General features: G+C 38.8%; 1 protein-coding gene and 1 pseudogene across 1 annotated transcript in view; one reads left to right on the forward strand and one right to left on the reverse strand.

Moving 5' to 3' along the window:
• Cfap47 (cilia and flagella associated protein 47) overlaps positions 1 to 20026 on the reverse strand; it is a 279387-nt gene that overhangs the window by 38496 nt on the left and 220865 nt on the right. The window contains 1 exon segment of the mRNA XM_041642780.1: positions 8339 to 8495. Within this exon segment, the coding sequence (XP_041498714.1) occupies positions 8339 to 8495 (157 nt within the window).
• LOC121441555 lies at positions 8867 to 13132 on the forward strand (annotated as a pseudogene).

A 20026-nucleotide genomic window follows, 5' to 3' on the forward strand; every position in this document is an offset into this window, starting at 1 on the left:
CCTAAGGAAAGATTTTCCTATGAAGGTGCAAGAAGCATACAGAACACCGAATAGGCTGGATCAAAAAAAACATCCCCTCGCCATATAATTATCAAAACACAAAGCATACAGAATAAGGAAAGAATATTAAGAGCTGCAAAGGAAAAAGGCCAAATTACTTATAAAGGTAAACCTATCAGACTTACACCTGACTTCTCCATGGAAACCATGAAGGCCAGAAGGTCCTGGATAGATGTACTGCAGAAACTGAGAGACCATGGGTGCAAGCCCAGATTACTATACCCAGCCAAGCTTTCATTCACTATAAATGGAGAAAATAAAATTTTCCAGGATAAAAACAAATTTAAACAATACGCAGCCACAAATCCAGCCTTACAGAAAGTAATTGAAGGAAAATCACTAACCAAGGAGTCCAACAATGACCACAATAACTCAGACATCTAGAGACCCTTCACCAACACAAAACAAAGAAGGGAAACACACAAACTCTACGACTAAAAAAAAAATGACCGGAGTTAACAACCACTGGTCATTAATATCACTTAATGTCAATGGACTCAACTCACCTATAAAAAGGCACAGGCTAAGAGATTGGATACAAAAACAGGATCCAACATTCTGCTGTTTACAAGAAACACACCTCAACCACAAAGACAGGCACCTACTCAGAGTAAAGGGCTGGGAAAAGGCCTATCAAGCAAATGGACCTAAGAAACAGGCAGGTGTGGCCATACTAATCTCTAACAAAGTTGACTTTAAACTTAAATCAATCAGAAGAGATGGAGAGGGGCATTTTATACTCATAACAGGAACAGTTCATCAGGATGAAGTCTCAATCCTGAACATCTATGCCCCTAATATAAAAGCACCCACGTACATAAAAGAAACATTGCTAAAATTCAAGGCAGCCATCAAACCGCACACACTAATAGTAGGAGACTTCAACACTCCTCTCTCACCAATGGACAGGTCAATCAGACAGGAACCTAACAGAGAAATAAGAGAATTAGTGGAGGTAATGAATCAAATGGACTTAACAGACATCTATAGAACATTCCATCCAAATAGGAAAGAATATACCTTCTTCTCTGCAGCTCATGGAACCTTCTCGAAAATCGACCACATAGTCAGTAACAAAGCAAACATCCACAGTTACAAAAAAATATTAGTAACCACCTGTGTCTTATCAGATCACCATGGATTAAAGTTAGAATTCAACAATAATGCTACCCCCAGAAAGCATACAAAGTCATGGAAACTGAACAGTCAACTATTGAACCATAGCTGGATTAAGGAAGAAATAAAGAAAGAAATTAAAGTCTTCCTGGAATTCAATGAAAATAAAGAAACAACATACTCAAACTTATGGGACACTATGAAAGCAGTCCTAAGAGGAAAGTTCATAGCACTAAGTGCCCACTTAAAGAAAACAGAGAAAGCTCACATTGGAGACTTAACAGCCCACCTGAAAGCTCTAGAAAAAAAAGAAGCAGACTCACCTAGGAGGAGTAGAAGACTGGAAATAATCAAAATGAGGGCTGAAATCAACAAAATAGAAACACAGAAAACAATACAAAAAATCAATGAAACAAAAAGCTGGTTCCTGGAGAAAATCAACAAGATTGACAAACCACTATCCAAGCTAATCAAACGGCAGAGAGAGAATTTGCAAATTAATAAGATCAGAAATGAAAATGTCCACAGACACAGAGGAAATTCAGAGAATCATTAGATCTTACTACAAAAGCCTATATGCCACAAAATTGGAAAATGTAAAGGAAATGGATACTTTTTTAGATAAATATCATATACCAAAGTTAAATCAGGACCTGGTGAACAATCTAAATAGACCTGTTAGTCGCGAAGAATTAGAAGAGGTTATCAAAAACCTCCCTACCAAAAAAAGCCCAGGACCAGATGGTTTCAATGCAGAATTCTACCAGATCTTCCAAGAAGATCTAATACCTATACTCCTTAATGTATTCCACAAGATAGAAACAGAAGGGTCATTACCAAACTCCTTTTATGAAGCCACAATTACTCTGATACCAAAACCACTCAAAGACTCAACCAGGAAAGAGAACTACAGGCCAATCTCACTCATGAATATCGACGCAAAAATCCTCAACAAAATACTGGCAAATCGGATCCAAGAACACATTAGGAAAATTATCCATTATGATCAAGTAGGCTTCATTCCAGGGATGCAGGGCTGGTTCAACATACGAAAATCTATCAATGTAATCCAGCATATAAATAAACTGAAAGAAAAAAACATATGATCATTTCATTAGATGCTGAAAAAGCATTTGACAAAATTCAACATCCATTTATGTTAAAAGTCTTGGAGAGATTAGGGATACAAGGGTCATACCTAAATATAATAAAAGCTATATACAGCAAGCCGACAGCTAACATCAAATTAAACGGAGAGAAACTCAAAGCCATCCCACTTAACTCAGGAACACGGCAAGGCTGTCCACTCTCGCCATACCTCTTCAATATAGTGCTTGAAGTTCTAGCAATAGCAATAAGACAACATAATGGAATCAAGGGGATTCGAATTGGAAAGGAGGAAGTTAAACTTTCATTATTTGCAGATGATATGATAGTGTACATAAGCGACCCCAAAAACTCCACCAAAGAACTCCTACAGCTGATAAACAGCTTTAGTAATGTGGCAGGATACAAGATCAACTCCAAAAAATCAGTCGCCCTCTTATACACAAAGGATATGGAAGCAGAGAGGGAAATCAGAGAAGCTTCACCATTCACAATAGCCAAAAACAGCATAAAATATCTTGGGGTACATCTAACCAAGGAAGTGAAAGATCTATTTGACAAGAACTTTAAGGCATTGAAGAAAGAAATTGAAGAGGATACCAAAAAATGGATGGACCTCCCTTGCTCTTGGATTGGGAGGATCAACATAGTAAAAATGGCAATTCTACCAAAGGCTATTTATAGATTCAATGCAATCCCCATCAAGATCCCATCAAAATTCTTCACAGATCTGGAGAGGACAATAATCAACTTTATATGGAAAAACAAAAAACCCAGGATAGCCAAAACAATCCTATACAATAAAGGATCTTCTGGAGGCATTACCATCCCTGACTTCAAACTCTATTACAGAGCTACAGTAATGAAAACAGTGTGGTACTGGCATAAAAACAGAGAAGTCGACCAATGGAATCGTATAGAAGACCCGAATTTTATCCCACAAACCTATGAACACCTGATTTTCGATAAAGGAGCTAAAAGTATAAAATGGAAGAAAGAAAGCATCTTCAACAAATGGTGCTGGCACAACTGGATGTCATCTTGTAGAAGAATGAAAATAGACCCTTATCTATAACCGTGCACAAAACTCAAGTCCAAATGGATTAAAGACCTCAATATCAGCCCAAACACACTGAACCTGATAGAAGAGAAAGTGGGAAGTACCCTACAGGAGCTGGGCACAGGAGATCGCTTCCTATGTATAACCCCAGAAGCACAGACATTAAGGGCAACATTGAATAAATGGGACCTACTTAAACTGAGAAGCTTCTGTAAAGCAAAGGACATAGTCACTAAGACACAAAGGCAACCTACTGATTGGGAGAAGATCTTCACCAACCCCACAACAGACAAAGGTCTGATCTCCAAAATATATAAAGAACTCAAGAAACTAGACTTTAAAATGCTAATTAACCCAATTAAAAAATGGGGCACTGAATTGAACAGAGAATTCTCAGCAGAGGAAGTTCAAATGGCCAAAAGACACTTAAAGTCGTGCTCAACTTCCTTAGCAATCAGGGAAATGCAAATCAAAACAACTTTGAGATATCATCTTACACCTGTCAGAATGGCTAAAGTCAAAAACACCAAGGATAACCTTTGCTGGAGAGGCTGTGGAGGAACGGGTACCCTCATCCATTGCTGGTGGGAATGCCATCTTGTGCAACCACTGTGGAAGTCAGTGTTTCGGTTTCTCAGGAAATTCGGGATCATCTTACCCCTGGACCCAGCAATACCACTCCTGGGAATATACCCAAGAGATGCTCTATCATATGACAAAAGCATTTGTTCAACTATGTTCATAGCAGTATTATTTGTAATAGCCAGAACCTGGAAACAACCTAGATGCCCTTCAATGGAAGAATGGATGAAGAAAGTATGGAATATATACACGCAAGAGTTCTACGCTGCGGAAAAAAAAACAATGACTTCTCGAATTTTGCAGGCAAATGGATGGAAATAGAAAACACTATCCTGAGTGAGGTGTCCCAGACCCAAAAAGATGAACATGGGATGTACTCGCTCATAATTGGTTTCTAGCCATAAATTAGGGCCACGGAGTCTTCAATAGGTGAACCTAAAGAAGCTAAGTAAGAAGGTGAACCCAAGGAAAAACATATAGTTATCCTCTTGGCTAAGGGAAGTAGACCCAATTGCCGGGGAGAAAATTAGGATCTTGGGGGTGGGGTGGGATGGGGGTAAGGGGAGATGGGGAGAGAAAAGGTAGAAGGGAAGGAGGGGGGATTTGGGGAATCAGGAGAATTGGGATAAAGGAAAGGTGGATAGGGGAGCACGGAACCACAATTCTTAGTTAAGGGAACCACTTTAGGGTGAGCAAGAGATTTGACCCTAGAGGGGCTCCCAAGTGCCCAACATGAGGTTCCCAGTTAGTTCCTTGGGTAGCTGAGGATTGGGAACCTGAAATGACCCTATCCAAGAGCAATACTGACGAATATCTTGCATATCATCATAGAACCTTCATCTGGTGATGGATGGAGACAGAGACAGAGACCCACACTGGAGCACTGGACTGAGCTCCCAAGGTCCCAATGAGGAGCAGAAGGAGGGAGAACATGAGCAAAGAAGTCGGGACCACGAGGCGTTCACCCACCCACTGAGACAGTGGAGCTGATCTACTGGGAGCTCACCAAGGCCAGCTGGACTGTGACCGAAAAAGCATGGGATAAAACCGGACTCTCTGAACATGGCGAACAATGAGGGCTGATGAGACGCCAAGGACAATGGCACGGGGTTTTGATCCTACTTAATGTGCTGGCTTTGTGGAAGCCTAGCCAGTTTGGATGTTCACCTTCCTAGATATGGACGGAGGGGGGAGGACCTAGGACTTACCACAGGGCAGGGAACCTGGACTGCTCTGTGGACTGGAGAGGGAGGGGGAGAGGAGTGGGGGGAGGGGTAGAAGGGTGGGAGGAGGGGGAGAAGAGTGGGAGGAGGGGGAGGGAAATGGGAGGCTGGGAGGAGGTGGAAACTTGTTTTTTGTTTATGTTTTTTTTCTTCTTTTCTTAATAAAAAAATTATTAAAAAAAAAGTTCATAAATGAGCACGTCTGGAATTATTCATAGGAGCAAGGAAACCAACATTGTTTTGAAATGTGTCCTTAAATTAGTAGTATGTGTATCATAGGCCCTGTAATCATTTCTAATTTTCCAACTCATACTCTTATATCTCACCATGGCTTCTCTCCATTTCTTAACTAATTACCAGCAGGGCAGAAATTGGGGAGAATGAGTTTGAGGATGAGGGATAATCACTGATGAAAGATGATTGTTAGAACTGAATCTATGGATGCCAACAATTGAACACACACACACACACACACACACACACACACACACTCATATTTACTTATAAGCCCAACAAGGTCAACAAAGGACTCCCTAGCATGAATGGATTAGGTAAAGTCCCTGTCTAATGGCAAAGTAGAATATAGAGGTGTCATAAGAGAAAGTACCATTGAGAACATTGCTTGGAGATCGTGATAGGATGAAGGAAAAATTGGCATCCAAAGGAAGAAAGTGGCAAATGTCACTCTAGTTTAGAGCCTTATCACTGGGATTCAAAGGAACCACCCATAAGTGACATTTAGGAGATCCTGAAGAAGACATCTTGATATGACTAGTTCAATATTCTGTTCAATTTATTCATTGTATAGCTTTGAATAATTTTTTTCTAAGTTGATTTATATTTTATGTTCATTGGTATTTTGTCTGCATGCATGCCTATATGAAAGTATCACAAGCCCTGGAATCTGAATTAGAGACAGGTTTGAGCTGTTATGTGGGTTCTGGGAATTGAATCCGGGTGATCTGGAAGAACATCCTCTTACAGCTGAGCCATATCTCCAGCCCCAGTTTTGAATAATCCTAAGAGAGAGGTTTTACAACTGAAAACCTCTAACAGCTGTCTGCAAAACTGAGTAAAGATTCATAGGGCTCTAGTGTGGGGCATACTGAGTTTTATACGTTGTTATAAACAAATCCTAGGTTCCTAGGACATTTAAATTTTTTCTATGAATTTTTATGTTTCAAAATAATCATTGATGATCTACATTAGGACTTTTTTCTAATCCTAAGGGTATTTAGGCCATTTCCTCTGTTTTCCTCTGTAGCTACTTTCTAAAATAAGCAGAGTGATATATGCATGGACCTTTGAATCATTCATTTTCTACAGCTTGCCTTACATAATTCTGAACTGAATGCTCTCGATAGAGAATTATATTATTACCACAATAAAAAGCACTATAAAATTAATATATTTTGAGGTGCTCCTATGTTCCTTTATGCCTTCATCTGTCACGATACTCTTAAGGGAATCACACTGTTATATAAACAATAAAAGATGAACTTGAATTATTGTTGACGTGTGGAAAAAAAAAAGGTGCTTTGTAAGAATGGGTGGTGGTGAGACAGAGCAATGAAAGGGTAGAAATGATTAAACTATAATATAAACTGTTAATAAATTTAAAAAGAATAATAAAGTTTTCTTTTTTCCCCAAGAACATAACCAATCTTCAGGAATGAAATAAAGCAATGGCAAGTCATCTATTCTGGGTAAGTCTAAGATGTTTTAGGAGTAGACAATTTATAGAAAATCTATGAAGTGAAAACAGGCTTCATAAGGTACAATTCACTAATAGGTCAAAAAGGCTTCTTCCTGACATAAACACCTGAAAAAATTTCCCAAAATTGTATAAACAGTGCCATGCAATGTTACAAGAAATGCTTTTACTAACATCTCCAACACACCATGATGAAAATTTCTTTGTCACCTGAAGCTATGAGTATGTTCACTCTTTCACCCAAAGAGTGAAGCTGACTTAATACAATTCTTAAGTTCGGCTGGTGGAAGATGTAGTATGTTTCTAGTACAGAGATTCGGGCTTCCTTAAGTTTAATTCATGAATAGACTTCAGGGTTCTCAGAGAAAAGAAAGATTCTAAGTCCGTTCAGCTACTTCAGCATTTCCTCAATCAAGTTTGCCTGCTGAGAAGTTATGCACAAAGTTGCTGAGGGCTTTGCCTTTGCATACTTAGGTTTCATTCCTACTCCTTTACTTAATGGCTCAGTGATCATAAACAAATTGGTGGCTCTTTCTTTCCCTTAATTTTCTCAGGTTTAAAATTGAATTTAATGATTACTTTAGGGGGTTTATATTTTAGTTTCCTTTGAGGAATATACCACTTGACTGCCTGCTACCTTTGTTCATAGATTTTTCCACTGGAACTGGTTTCAATTTTTTGGGACTACGCTTCTCAACTCTAATCTAATCTCTCATTATATACATAATGTCCCCAAATACTTCTAGAATTAGCCAATAAAATGTTGTAAAATCAAATTTTATGAATGCACGAAGCATAGATTTTCTTTTGAAAATTCTCAATGCATCTGGATAAATGAAAAAATGCATTCCATGATTAGCAGCTTCTACACTGCAACTTCTAGCTTGGTGTGTTTACCCTGGAATAACTGCAGAAGACAAGAAACTAACTAGAAAGAGGCCACTGGTTGTTGTGGCATGCAGGGAAGAAAAGTTCTTAAGGGAGGAGATATAATAGAAAATAGGCAATATGAAAACAAGAGAGGGTGAATAACTGAAGTGGAAAAATTTAAGCAGTGAGATGGGTGGAGGGGTGGGAGAGATGAAAGAATATGTTAGAGGAATACCTACTATCTTGTAGTGGTTTAAACAAAGTCCCAGTGCCAAGTGTGGGATACTTCTTTATGAGTTATTGGTCTGGGAGATCCCAAAACCCCTAAACAGTATCATTAGAATTTTTATAAACTTTTGCATAATAAGAATTAAGATATTTAAAAAATATATCAAGAATCTTATATATTAACTAACTCATATGTGGATTTAAAAATAAGATCAAAAGACTACTTGATACATAGATTCTAGATCCCCCATTTAAGAGGTGTGTTTCAGCAATCACATTTTACCTCTTATTTTTTATGCTTTCTATTTTATAAAATGTTTTTATACTGCAATGAAATAAAAAGATAGATATCCACAATATGTAAGAAAAAGAACCTACTTGTTAATATGAGATCAATGGAAACAGCTTCACGGGTAGGATTTTTGAAATGTATCATGACAGATGCCTGAAGACCAAGGACTGTGGTTATTCTTTGTGCATCTATAGGCTTGGGGAATAGCCCTACTCCAAAGAGGTGGAATTTCCATTCGTTAAACTGTTTAAAAGAAAAAGGAGTAAGATTAACATATTTGAACATATACTTGATTTTCAGGATTTATAAAACGTTTGTTTTCTCCAATGAATTTTGTAGAGAGTCACATTATGACATTTTCTAACAAGAACATAAAGTACTTTGAGCATTTCCCCTGTGTAGTCAGATACCATCACATTCCATACTCCCCTTCCCTATCACTGTTCCTCTTTATTTCTCAAGAGTTTTGATTTGACTTTGATATTATATCTACATATATATATTATTTATATGAAATCTAGAAGCTACAAATAAGTGAAAACCTACAATATTTGCTATTCTGAGACAAACTGATTCCACTCAATAGTATTATTTCTAGTTGTGTCCTGAAAATAATGTACTTCATTTTTGTGGCTGAAAAAAGTATCCAGTCTTGTGCTGGGTAGTATTATGCCAACTTGATACAAGCTGGATTCATCTGAGAGGAGGGAAGATCAAATGAGAAAATGGCTCTGTAAGATGAGGCTTATAGGCCAACCTACTGGGCATTTTCTTAACTAGTGATTATTCTGGGAGGACCCAGTCCATTATGAGTGGTACCATTTCTGGGCAGGTGGTGGTCCAGGGTTCTATAAGAAAGCAGGGAGAGCAGTTCATGAGAAGCAAATCAGTAGCCAGCACTCCTGCCTGGCCTCTGAAAGAGCTCCTGTTTCCAGTTCCCTGCCTGGTTTTTGTTCCTGTCTTGACTTCTTCCAATATGAACAATGATGTGAAGCTTAAGTCAAATAAACCCGTTTCTCCCCAAGTTGTTTGGGTCATGGTGTTTCATCAGAATAAGGGAAACCTTACCGAAAACAATTCCCGTTTTGTGACACCTAGATTCCATAGCTATAGTGAATTGTGAACTGATGCAGCAATAAACATTTATGTGTATCTCTGTGATATGCTGACTTGGAGTCCTTCAGGTAAACAGCCAGGTGTGCAATATAACTGGATTATACAGAAAACCTATTTTTAGTGCTGTTGGGATCCATCATACTGATTTCCATAGTGGTTGAACTAGTTTTTGGTTTCACCAGTAGTGCACAAGGGATCCCTTTTGTTGGCACCTTGACCACCACTACTTGTTTTTTTTTTTTCTTTTCTTTAGTGGCTGTTATTTTGACTGGACATTTCAATAAAGTCTTAATCTTATTCTATTACAAGTACACATACACAGAGATAGAGAAACAACATACAACATTTGGAAGGTAAGGGAAATGATTTGGTATTACGTGAAAGAGTACTGTATACATTGTTTGAAGTGGATTTTTATAAACCCACAAAGGAACCACTAATTTAAAAATCTGTTTGTGGCACAGAGAGGGGAGGGAGTTGGAGATGACTGATGCTTGGTTAATCAGCGATTTGCAACTTGATGGAGTCAGCAATAGATTTTTTTTATTAAGAAAAGAAGAAAAAAAAACATAAACAAAAAACAAGTTTCCACCTCCTCCCAGCCTCCCATTTCCCTCCCCCTCCTCCCACCCTTCTCAACCTCCTCCCACCCTTCTCCCCCTCCCCCCACTCCTCTCCCCCTCCCTCTCCAGTCCACAGAGCAGTCCAGGTTCCCTGCCCTGTGGTAAGTCCTAGGTCCTCGCCCCTCCGTCCATATCTAGGAAGGTGAACATCCAAACTGGCTAGGCTTCCACAAAGCCAGCACATTAAGTAGGATCAAAACCCCGTGCCATTGTCCTTGGCGTCTCATCAGCCCTCATTGTTCGCCATGTTCAGAGAGACCGGTTTTATCCCATGCTTTTTCGGTCACAGTCCAGCTGGCCTTGGTGAGCTCCCAGTAGATCAGCTCCACTGTCTCAGTGGGTGGGTGCACGCCTCGTGGTCCCGACTTCTTTGCTCATGTTCTCCCTCCTTCTGCTCCTCATTGGGACCTTGGGAGTTCAGTCCAGTGCTCATGTAGAGAACTCAAGAAACTAGACTTTAAAATGCTAATTAACCCAATTAAAAATGGGGCACTGAACTGAACAGAGAATTCTCAGCAGAGGAAGTACAAATGGCCAAAAGACACTTAAGGTCATGCTCAACTTCCTTAGCAATCAGGGAAATGCAAATCAAAACAACTTTGAGATATCATCTTACACCTGTCAGAATGGCTAAAGTCAAAAACACCAAGGATAACCTTTGCTGGAGAGGCTGTGGAGGAACGGGTACCCTCATCCATTGCTGGTGGGAATGCAATCTTGTGCAACCACTGTGGAAGTCAGTGTTTCGGTTTCTCAGGAAATTCGGGATCATCTTACCCCTGGACCCAGCAATACCACTCCTGGGAATATACCCAAGAGATGCTCTATCATATGACAAAAGCATTTGTTCAACTATGTTCATAGCAGTATTATTTGTAATAGCCAGAACCTGGAAACAACCTAGATGCCCTTCAATGGAAGAATGGATGAAGAAAGTATGGAATATATACACGCTAGAGTACTACGCTGCGGTAAAAAACAATGACTTCTCGAATTTTGCATGCAAATGGATGGAAATAGAAAACACTATCCTGAGTGAGGTGTCCCAGACCCAAAAAGATGAACATGGGATGTACTCGCTCATAATTGGTTTCTCGCCATAAATAAGGGCCACGGAGTCTACAATTGGTGAACCTAAAGAAGCTAAGTAAGAAGGTGAACCCAAGGAAATACATATAGTTATCCTCTTGGCTAAGGGAAGTAGACCAAATTGCCGGGGAGAAAATTAGGATCTTGGGGGTGGGGTGGGATGGGGGTAAAGGGGAGATGGGGAGAGAAAAGGTAGAAGGGAAGGAGGGGGGACTGGGGAATCAGGAGAATTGGGATAAAGGAAAGGTGGATAGGGGAGCAGGGAACCACAATTCTTAGTTAAGGGAGCCACTTTAGGGTGGGCAAGAGATTTTACCCTAGAGGGGCTCCCAAGTGCCCAAGATGAGGTTCCCAGTTAGTTCCTTGGGCAGCTGAGGATTGGGAACCTGAAATGACCCTATCCTAGAGCAATACTGATGAATATCTTGCATATCATCATAGAACCTTCATCTGGTGATGGATAGAGATAGAGACACAGCAAGAGATTTCTTGTGGTGATATTTTGTTAGTTATCTAACAAATAAAGTTTGCCTGAAGATCACAGTCTGGATCTAACCACGTTAGCCATAGAGGGCAGGCAATGATGGCATACACCATTAATCCCAGCTCCTTGGAGGCAGATACAGACAGATCTGTGTGAGTTCAAGGCTATCCTGGACTACAAGAGGTTTAACCAGCGAAACAGAGCCAGGCAGCAATGGCTCACACCTTTAATCCCAGTACTTGGGCGTCACACACCTTTAATCATAGAAGCAGGGAGGTGGAGACAGGGAGACAGCTGCCTGAGCAGAGAGAAGAATATAAAGCAGCAGGAGACAGGCACTCAGGATATTTAGTCTGAGGATTTCTAGAGACAGGATCGCCCATTTGGTCTACTGATTCCTAGAGACAAATTCGCCCATTCGGTCTGAGGATGCAGTAGAGGTAAAAACTAGTGACTGGCTGCTCTGCTTCCCTGATTTGTCAGCATTAACCCCTATAACTGACTTTGGGTTTTAATTATTAAGACCAATTTGAACTCATGCTACAATTGCTAACACCTGAGAAGAACTACTAAACAGCATAACCCAGAGGTGAAGTCAAAGACAAAAGCAGGACAGCTTTACTGAGTAACCAAGATTATGATCTGTACCAATGATGTTCTCAGTAGTAGCAAGTTACTGTGGTGATTTACAGGCAGAATGGAGACATGCATTATTAGCAAATACATCAAAAAGTGGTTAAAGCAGTATTAGAAATTCAAAGTTGTGGAAGTCAAGGAAAACAGGACCTACCTATCCACTCTTTGCAAAGTATCTGTCAAGCATTCTAAGATAACCTGCAACATACCTTTATTTATAATCCTCCCGAAGTATTAAAGATCTTGAAAATTTACTGTTGACAACAGCTAGCTATTGTGAAACAGTAATCAAGGGTGTGGGAAAGAGTAGCAAGATGCTGCAGCATACTGACTATAGAATGAGATGTGTGTTGCAAGATGGAAGAGGCTTCACCAGTAACTTTAAGGTTTTTGACAAGCACATGAATTGGATCTTCTGTGACTATAGCAATCAGAAAGATCAATCCAAAAAAGGCAAAAAAGCTAGAGAGTGAAAGGAAAAGTCTTTGGTCTGGTCTTGTGATATGGGGAGAACTTGGTATCTATGACCATGGAGGGTCATCTCTTGCTCATGTACCACTAGCTGATGTGGTGCTGCAGGTGGTCCTGGTGTTGGGAGGGCAGATGGCATGAATAACAGCTGCTAAACCTATTTCCTAAGCTACTGGTGGATTAGCGGGCCCTGTCAAAGGAGTAGTGGTACATTCCAGCAGGTCATTACTCCACACAGAAGAAGCAAAGTAGCAGCTGCTGTGCTTCCTGTCACTGCTAGCATTGCTGGAGCCCAACAAGTCCCCAGCAGGATAGGAAACTCTACCTCTGCCTGCACATCCAAGAACTTAGGCTCCTCTACCTGGTAAGAGACCACCCATAGGCCACCAACTGACCTACCTCCTGATTGAGGAACTTCTATAGGCATGCTCTATCTAGAAATGAAAACCCCTTCACCATGAATTAGAGTCTCACCATGACTAGAAATGAATCTGCCAGCCTTTTAGTGTTTCACCCGTGTTTTTTCTCTGTGACGCATTTTGTGAAACTGTGTACCCTGGGAGCTGTTATAACTCTCTTGCCATGTTAATTATAGCCAATGGAGACATAGAATAATTGAAATGATTTGTAAATAATCGCTTTATCCCACCCACCAACTCTAGCAGGCATTCCTTGAGAACCCACAGGCCACTAAGGCCAGCAAAGCAGATAGTCCAATTGCATATCTCCATCTCTCCCCTTTTCTTCCATATCTAATCTCAGAGTCTCATTCTAAGTTCTGCAAGGAATACTTGTAGTAGCTTCTCCTCACTCACTACTGCAATTCCTAGGGGACTAAGTAGATCCTAGCGGATCCCCCTGCTTTCATCCCTCTCATAGATATCATTAGAAATCCTCAAGACCTTCTCCATTCCTAAGTGTCAGCACAAAATATATTGCTTGAAACACATTTTAGCGTGAACCACAATTAACCACAATTGGCCACAATTAGCAGGATCCCAAAAGAATTCTTCACCAGGCAATAAATACGCAGATACCATAACCTCCTATGAATTGGAAAGGGAAACAGAAACCAAGGAACAATACACCTACCCAAAAAAGACAAGACAGAAACCAGCACCTAGAATTACAATCTTCCCAAACCGAGATGCCTACATGCCAGCCTAAAAACAAAACTAATGACAGGACAATATGTCTTAACTAGAGACCAGCAACCCTATTATAGTAAGACATGAGAACTGCAGAGTAGCTGAAACACACAACAAAGCACTTAAAATAGCCTTTATGGATATGAAAGAAGAAATGAATAAATTCCTTGATGAAATCTATGAAAACACAGAAAACTGTGCAAGAAAATAAATAAAACATTTTAAGACCTGAAAGTGGAAATAAAATCAGTAAACACAACTCAAACAGGAAAATCTGGAAATCAAAAATTTAGGAACAAGAACCTCATAGGCAAGCTTCACCAGTGAAATGCAAGAGATGGAAGAAAGAATCTAACACATTGAAGGTATGACAGAAGAAATGTATACCTCAATCAAAGAATACGTTAAAAAATTCCAGACAAAAAGCACCCAGGAAATCTGGGACACTATGAAAAGAAAAAAATTATGAATAATAGGAACAGAGAAAGAAGAAACTCAGATCAAAGGCCGATAGAATATTTTCAACAAAATCATAGAAGAAAATTTCCCTATTCGAAAATGGAGATGTTTATGAAATTACAAGAAGCATACAGAACAACAGAAAATAAATTCCCCCTCAGCACATAATAATCATAACACTAGATGTCCAGAACAAAGAAAGATATTACAAGCTGAAAGGAAAAAAAACAAGTAATATATTAGGGCATACATATTAGAATAAAACTTAAGTTTTCAGTGAAGACTCTAAAACTTAGAAGGACTTATACAGATGTGCTGCAGACTCAAAGAAACCACAGGTACTGTACCCACAAAAACTTCAATCGGAATATTGACTTGATGGAGAAAATGAGACACTGAATGATTTAAAAAATGTAAGCAATATACATCTACAGATCCAACACTACAGAAGGTACTAGAAAGATAACATCATTCCAATTTTGCTAAGCACACACAGGAAATCACAAAGGAGTAAATAATCACAGATGAGCAAATCAAAAGAGAGGAATCAAAAACACATAAAAAACAGTAACGATAAAATAACAGGAATCAACAAACACTGGTCATTGATATATCTCAACAATAATGGTTTTGAATTTTTGATAAAAAAATACATACTAAAAAACAGATGGAGAACAGGATCAATATATATATATATATTGGTTTTTCGAGACAGGGTTTCTCTGTAGCTTTGGAGCCTGTCCTGGAACTCCCTTTGTAGACTAGGCTGGCCTCGAACTCACAGAGATCCGCCTGCCTCTGCCTCCCAAGTGCTGGGATTAAAAACGTGTGCCACCACCGCCCAGCTAACAATTACATTTCATAGAATAAACATATCATAACATCAAGGATAGACTTGTATGATAAAACTTTAAGACACTGAAGAGAGAAATTGGAGAAGATGTCAGAAGATTGAAAGACTGGCCATGCTCATGAATTGGTGCTATTAACATAGTATAAATTACCATCTTGCCAAAAGCAATCTACAGATTCAATGCAATCCCCATAAAAAGTCCATCAAATTTCTTCATAGATCTTGAAAGGAAAACTCTCAGCTTCATATGGAAATGCAAAATACCGAGGATAGCTAAAACAACCATCTGGAAATCAAATTGTATATAGTAATAAAAATAACATGGTATTGGCACAAACACAGACAAGTTGACCAATGGACTCAAATAAAAGACCCACAGATAAATCCATACACATATAGACAGGTGATTTCTAATAAACATGCTAGAAATATACACCAAAAAGACAGCATCCTTCAACTTTTAAAACTGGACAGCTGCATGTAGAAGAATACAAATAGATTCATACTTATCACCCTGAATAAAACTGAACTCTAGATGGATCAAAGGCCTCAACATAAAACCAGATACCAGTTGTTTGATTATTTTTCTTGGCTTTCTTGACTTTCTTTTAAGGATTTATTGATGTCTTTCAAGTTTTTTTGTTTGTCTTAAGATCACCTAGGTAAACAGGGAGTGGGACGGTAGGAGAGACGTGGTAAGTATGGATACATGAGAGATTGAGATGGTTGACTTGGGGGAGGGACAGAGAGGGAGATCAATGAAAGAGACATCTTGCTAGAGGGAGTCCTTAGGGGTTAGGGAGAAATCAGGTGCTAGGGAATTTCCCAGGAATCGACAAGGATGGCCTTAGCTAAAACTCCTAGCAATAGTGGAGAGGGTGCCTGAACTGGCCTTCCCTTGTAATTAGATTAGTGACTACTCTAACAGTCATCATAGAATGTACATCCAATTACTGATGAAAGCAGATTCAGGGGGCAGGTCAAAATCATGATGGGGAAAACCAAAGAGAGCTGACCTGAGCTAGTGGGAGCTCAAGGACTCTGGACTGACAGCTATGGCACTGAACTAGGCCCTCTGAATGTGGGTGGCAAATGTATGGTTTGATCTGCTTGTGGGACTCCTAGAAGAGGCCTTGCCCTTCTAAGGAGTAGATGGGGGACGTGAAGCGCAGAAAAAGGGGAGGAAAAAAATAAAATAAAAGAAATGAATAAAAAAGAAGATAACAGGTTCAGACAGAAGGAAAGATGAGGAATAGCCGTGAACTCAACACAGAAAAAAAAACTTTTTGAACAGAACATCATTACTATAGGCACTAATATCAACAATTAACAAATTGGACCTCATGAATCTTTAAAGCTTTTGCATGACAAAGGGCATCATCAAGTGGACTATGTAGAAGCCTACAGTATTGGAAAATTATTTTACAAGTGACACATGTGATATAAGGGAATATCTAAATTTATAAAGAACTTTTAAAAAGTAGATATCAGGAAAACAAATAACCCAATCAAAAATTGGGAACAGATCTAAACAGAATTCCCAAAAGAATAAACTCAGATGGCCAAGAAATACTTGGAGATACTCAACATCTGTAGCCATCAGGGCAATGCAAATCAAAACTATTTTGAGGTTTCTTATACCTGTCAGAATGGCTAAGATCAGTTATACAAGTGGCAACTCATGTTGGAGTGGATATGGAATAAAATTCAGCTATAACACTCCTGGGTATATATGCAGAGGACAAATCAGAGACACTTGCTCAATCATGTTCATTGTAGCTTTATCCATTACAGTCAGAAATTAGAAATTACCTGGAATATCCCTCAAAATATGAATGAATAAAGAAAATATGAAACATTTACAAAATGGAATATTATTCAGCTGTCAAAAAACGAAATTGTCAAATTTGGAGGTAAGGATGGAACTATAGAAAATCTTCCTGAGTGAAGTCATCAAGACCTTAAAAAAGATAAATACACACACACACACACACACTCACACAAGCACACACATATACATATATATATGTGTATGTTTATGTGATATATATGTATATATATATATGTGTGTGTGTATGTATGAGTGAAAAATTATATATCACTTACACTTGGATATTAGCTGTTAAGTCAATGATAATCAGGCAACAATCTGTAGATACACAGAGTTGAGGTACAGAGAAAGGAATCAGGGGTGGAAGGATGGAGGGCATAGATATATTGCTTTAGGAAAGGTAAATAGAATGCATAGATAGCTATTAATAAACAGGGTGTAGAGGCAGACTGCTTGTTCATTTCCCAGCTGTCTAGACATGAAATTATCACACAAAACTATATTAATTATCACACTCTTTGGCGAATGGCTCAAGCATACTTCTAATATCTTAAATTGTCCCATCTCTATTAATCTGTGTATTTCCACTAGACTGTGGCTTACCTGTGATGGAAAGTTACTTCTTTGGCAGCTACATGGTGTCTTTTTGACTCCACCTACTCTATATATTTCTGTTTGATTTTCTGCCTGCTTTGTGATGTAGAATTTCCCGCTGTATGCTATGAATGCATTTTATTGCCATTGGTTAATAAAGAAGCTGCTGGGGCTGGAGAGATGGCTCAGTGGTTGAGAGTACTGACTGCTCTTCCAGAGGACCCGGGTTCAATTCCCAGCACCCAGATGCTCACAGCTCACAGCTGTCTGTAGCTCCAGTTCTAAGAGACTGACTATGACCATTAACTATTTATACATAACCTCTTTTAAATGAAAACAAACATTTATAAAGAATAATTTTTGGAATTTGGGCACATTTTTCTCCAAACTGCTTCCAGCTGTTTGTTGGGTGAAGTATTGTTAGGGTCGATAAAGACCTTTCAGAGGGTCTTGTTCCATTAAACTACATTAGCCTAGAAGAATCGCACATGTTCTTCTTCTGCAGAACCTCTTTTCCAGAGTAACTTATCCTTAGACTCAAATTTTGCTAATACATAATCAGTAAGCCTTCTCTTAAAGGAGCTATGCCTCTGCTCGCTGCCAGCAAACAGAGTCCACCGGAGAAAATGCTGCTACTAAGAAGCTGTTCTTAATTCTGTTGTTTTGTATCTAGAAATACTTTTCAAGCGCTCTGGATTTTTACGTGGATGTAGTTGTCCCATGCTCAGTGTCATTTTGTAGGTGGAGACTGCACATCCATTTCCCGGCCACCTATGCCCAAATAATCAATCACACAGAAACTATATTAATTCTAATACTGCTTGACCAATGACTTTAGCGCATTCCTAGCTAGTGCTTACATCTTAAATTAACCCATTTTTATAGATGTATCACCACTAGGCCCACCAGTAAGGTTCCTAAGGTTCTGCCATGTCCTTCTGTTTGGCAGCTACATGGTGTCTCCTTGATGCTGCCTACTCTATATATCTCTGTTCAGATTTCCTGCCTGGCTATACTCAGCTAAGCCACTGACTAGACAGTTTTATTCAATAAAACCAACACATATACAGAAGGACAATCCACATCAATGGGGATAATAGAATGAGGAAATAAAGTGAAGACGGAAGGAATGAGGGGAGAGATAGCTAAAATTAATGTGCATTGGAGTTGTATGATACCGATGAAGTAGAATATTCCTAAAATATATACATATATAAATGCCATCTAAATGAAATTGTCAAAAATTGTAGAGACAGAGCCCCAATGGCCATTTCTTATCAACAAATAAAGTTTCCAATATGAGGATGCTGCCAAGACTATATATTGTTCCTCCACAAACTGATGACAAATCCTACATAACTCACTGAATATAGAAAAGCTGAGCTGTTGCCTACATAGAGCCTTCATCCCTATGTAGCAGTGTTTTGCCTGAAGTAAGGTACTCTGTAAAATACCATAAGAAAAATGTAAACAGTAACTTAACCACAAACCTTTTGACCTACAATAGTGCCCTGTCTGTAAGATATACTACCCTTCTAAACAAACAAACAAACAAACAAGCAAGAAATAAGCATCCAAAAAAGTAGAAATAAAATGACTCCTAATGACATTCTAATATACTCATAGATTAGTGCCTTGTTTAGCTATTGTGAGAATAATATTGAGACATATAGTCAGACAATATGCAAGGAATAAAAAAAAAAGATCTTGAAAGACACAGACTTAAATGGAATGTCTCCATCAAATCCTTCTCCTGAGAGGTCAGGGAACTATGAAGAAGATAAGACAAAAAGTTCATAAGAGCCAGAGAGGATAGAGGACACCAAAAGCAGGGCCTCTAAATCAACAGGAGAGGTGCACATATGAACTCAGAAAAAAACGAGGCAGCATGTACAGGGCCTATACAGATCTTCACAGATGAAAAGTGAAGTTGACCCAAGCACCCATCCCTAAACTAGAAGATATCTTCAATATATTGACAATTGCAAATGAAAATTTAGTTTTATCCAAGGGGGTCTTCTTGGGAAAGCTTCATGCTTAACAGTAGATGGCCAACAGATGGACTTAATGATATTTTTGGAGGTTTCATGTCTTATAATGTGCTTTTATTTTTTTAAATTTATCTATTTTTCTCATCTATCTATCTATCTATCTATCTATCTATTTATCTATCTGTAGTATACATTTACTTCTTGTTTCTTTTTGGGGGGAGCTCTCCTTTCTGATTGTATATTCTGTCTATTCTTATGTACTAGTATATTCTGTCTATTCTTATGTACTAGTTTCATCTTATTTTATTTTAATTTTTTATTCTCTCTTAGAAATCTGTTTATTTTGTAATGAAAGACAGAAAGGGGATAGATCCAGATGGAAGATAAGGAGATACTTGGAAGACTAGAAGGAGGAGATACCATAATCAGGTTATATAGTATTTGAGAAAAAAAATTTCAATAAAAGAAAAAAATCTTTG

Source organism: Microtus oregoni, unplaced genomic scaffold, assembly GCF_018167655.1.
Source record: "Microtus oregoni isolate MIOR12 unplaced genomic scaffold, Mior012 000079F_003, whole genome shotgun sequence".
NCBI classification, from domain to species: Eukaryota; Metazoa; Chordata; class Mammalia; order Rodentia; family Cricetidae; genus Microtus; species Microtus oregoni.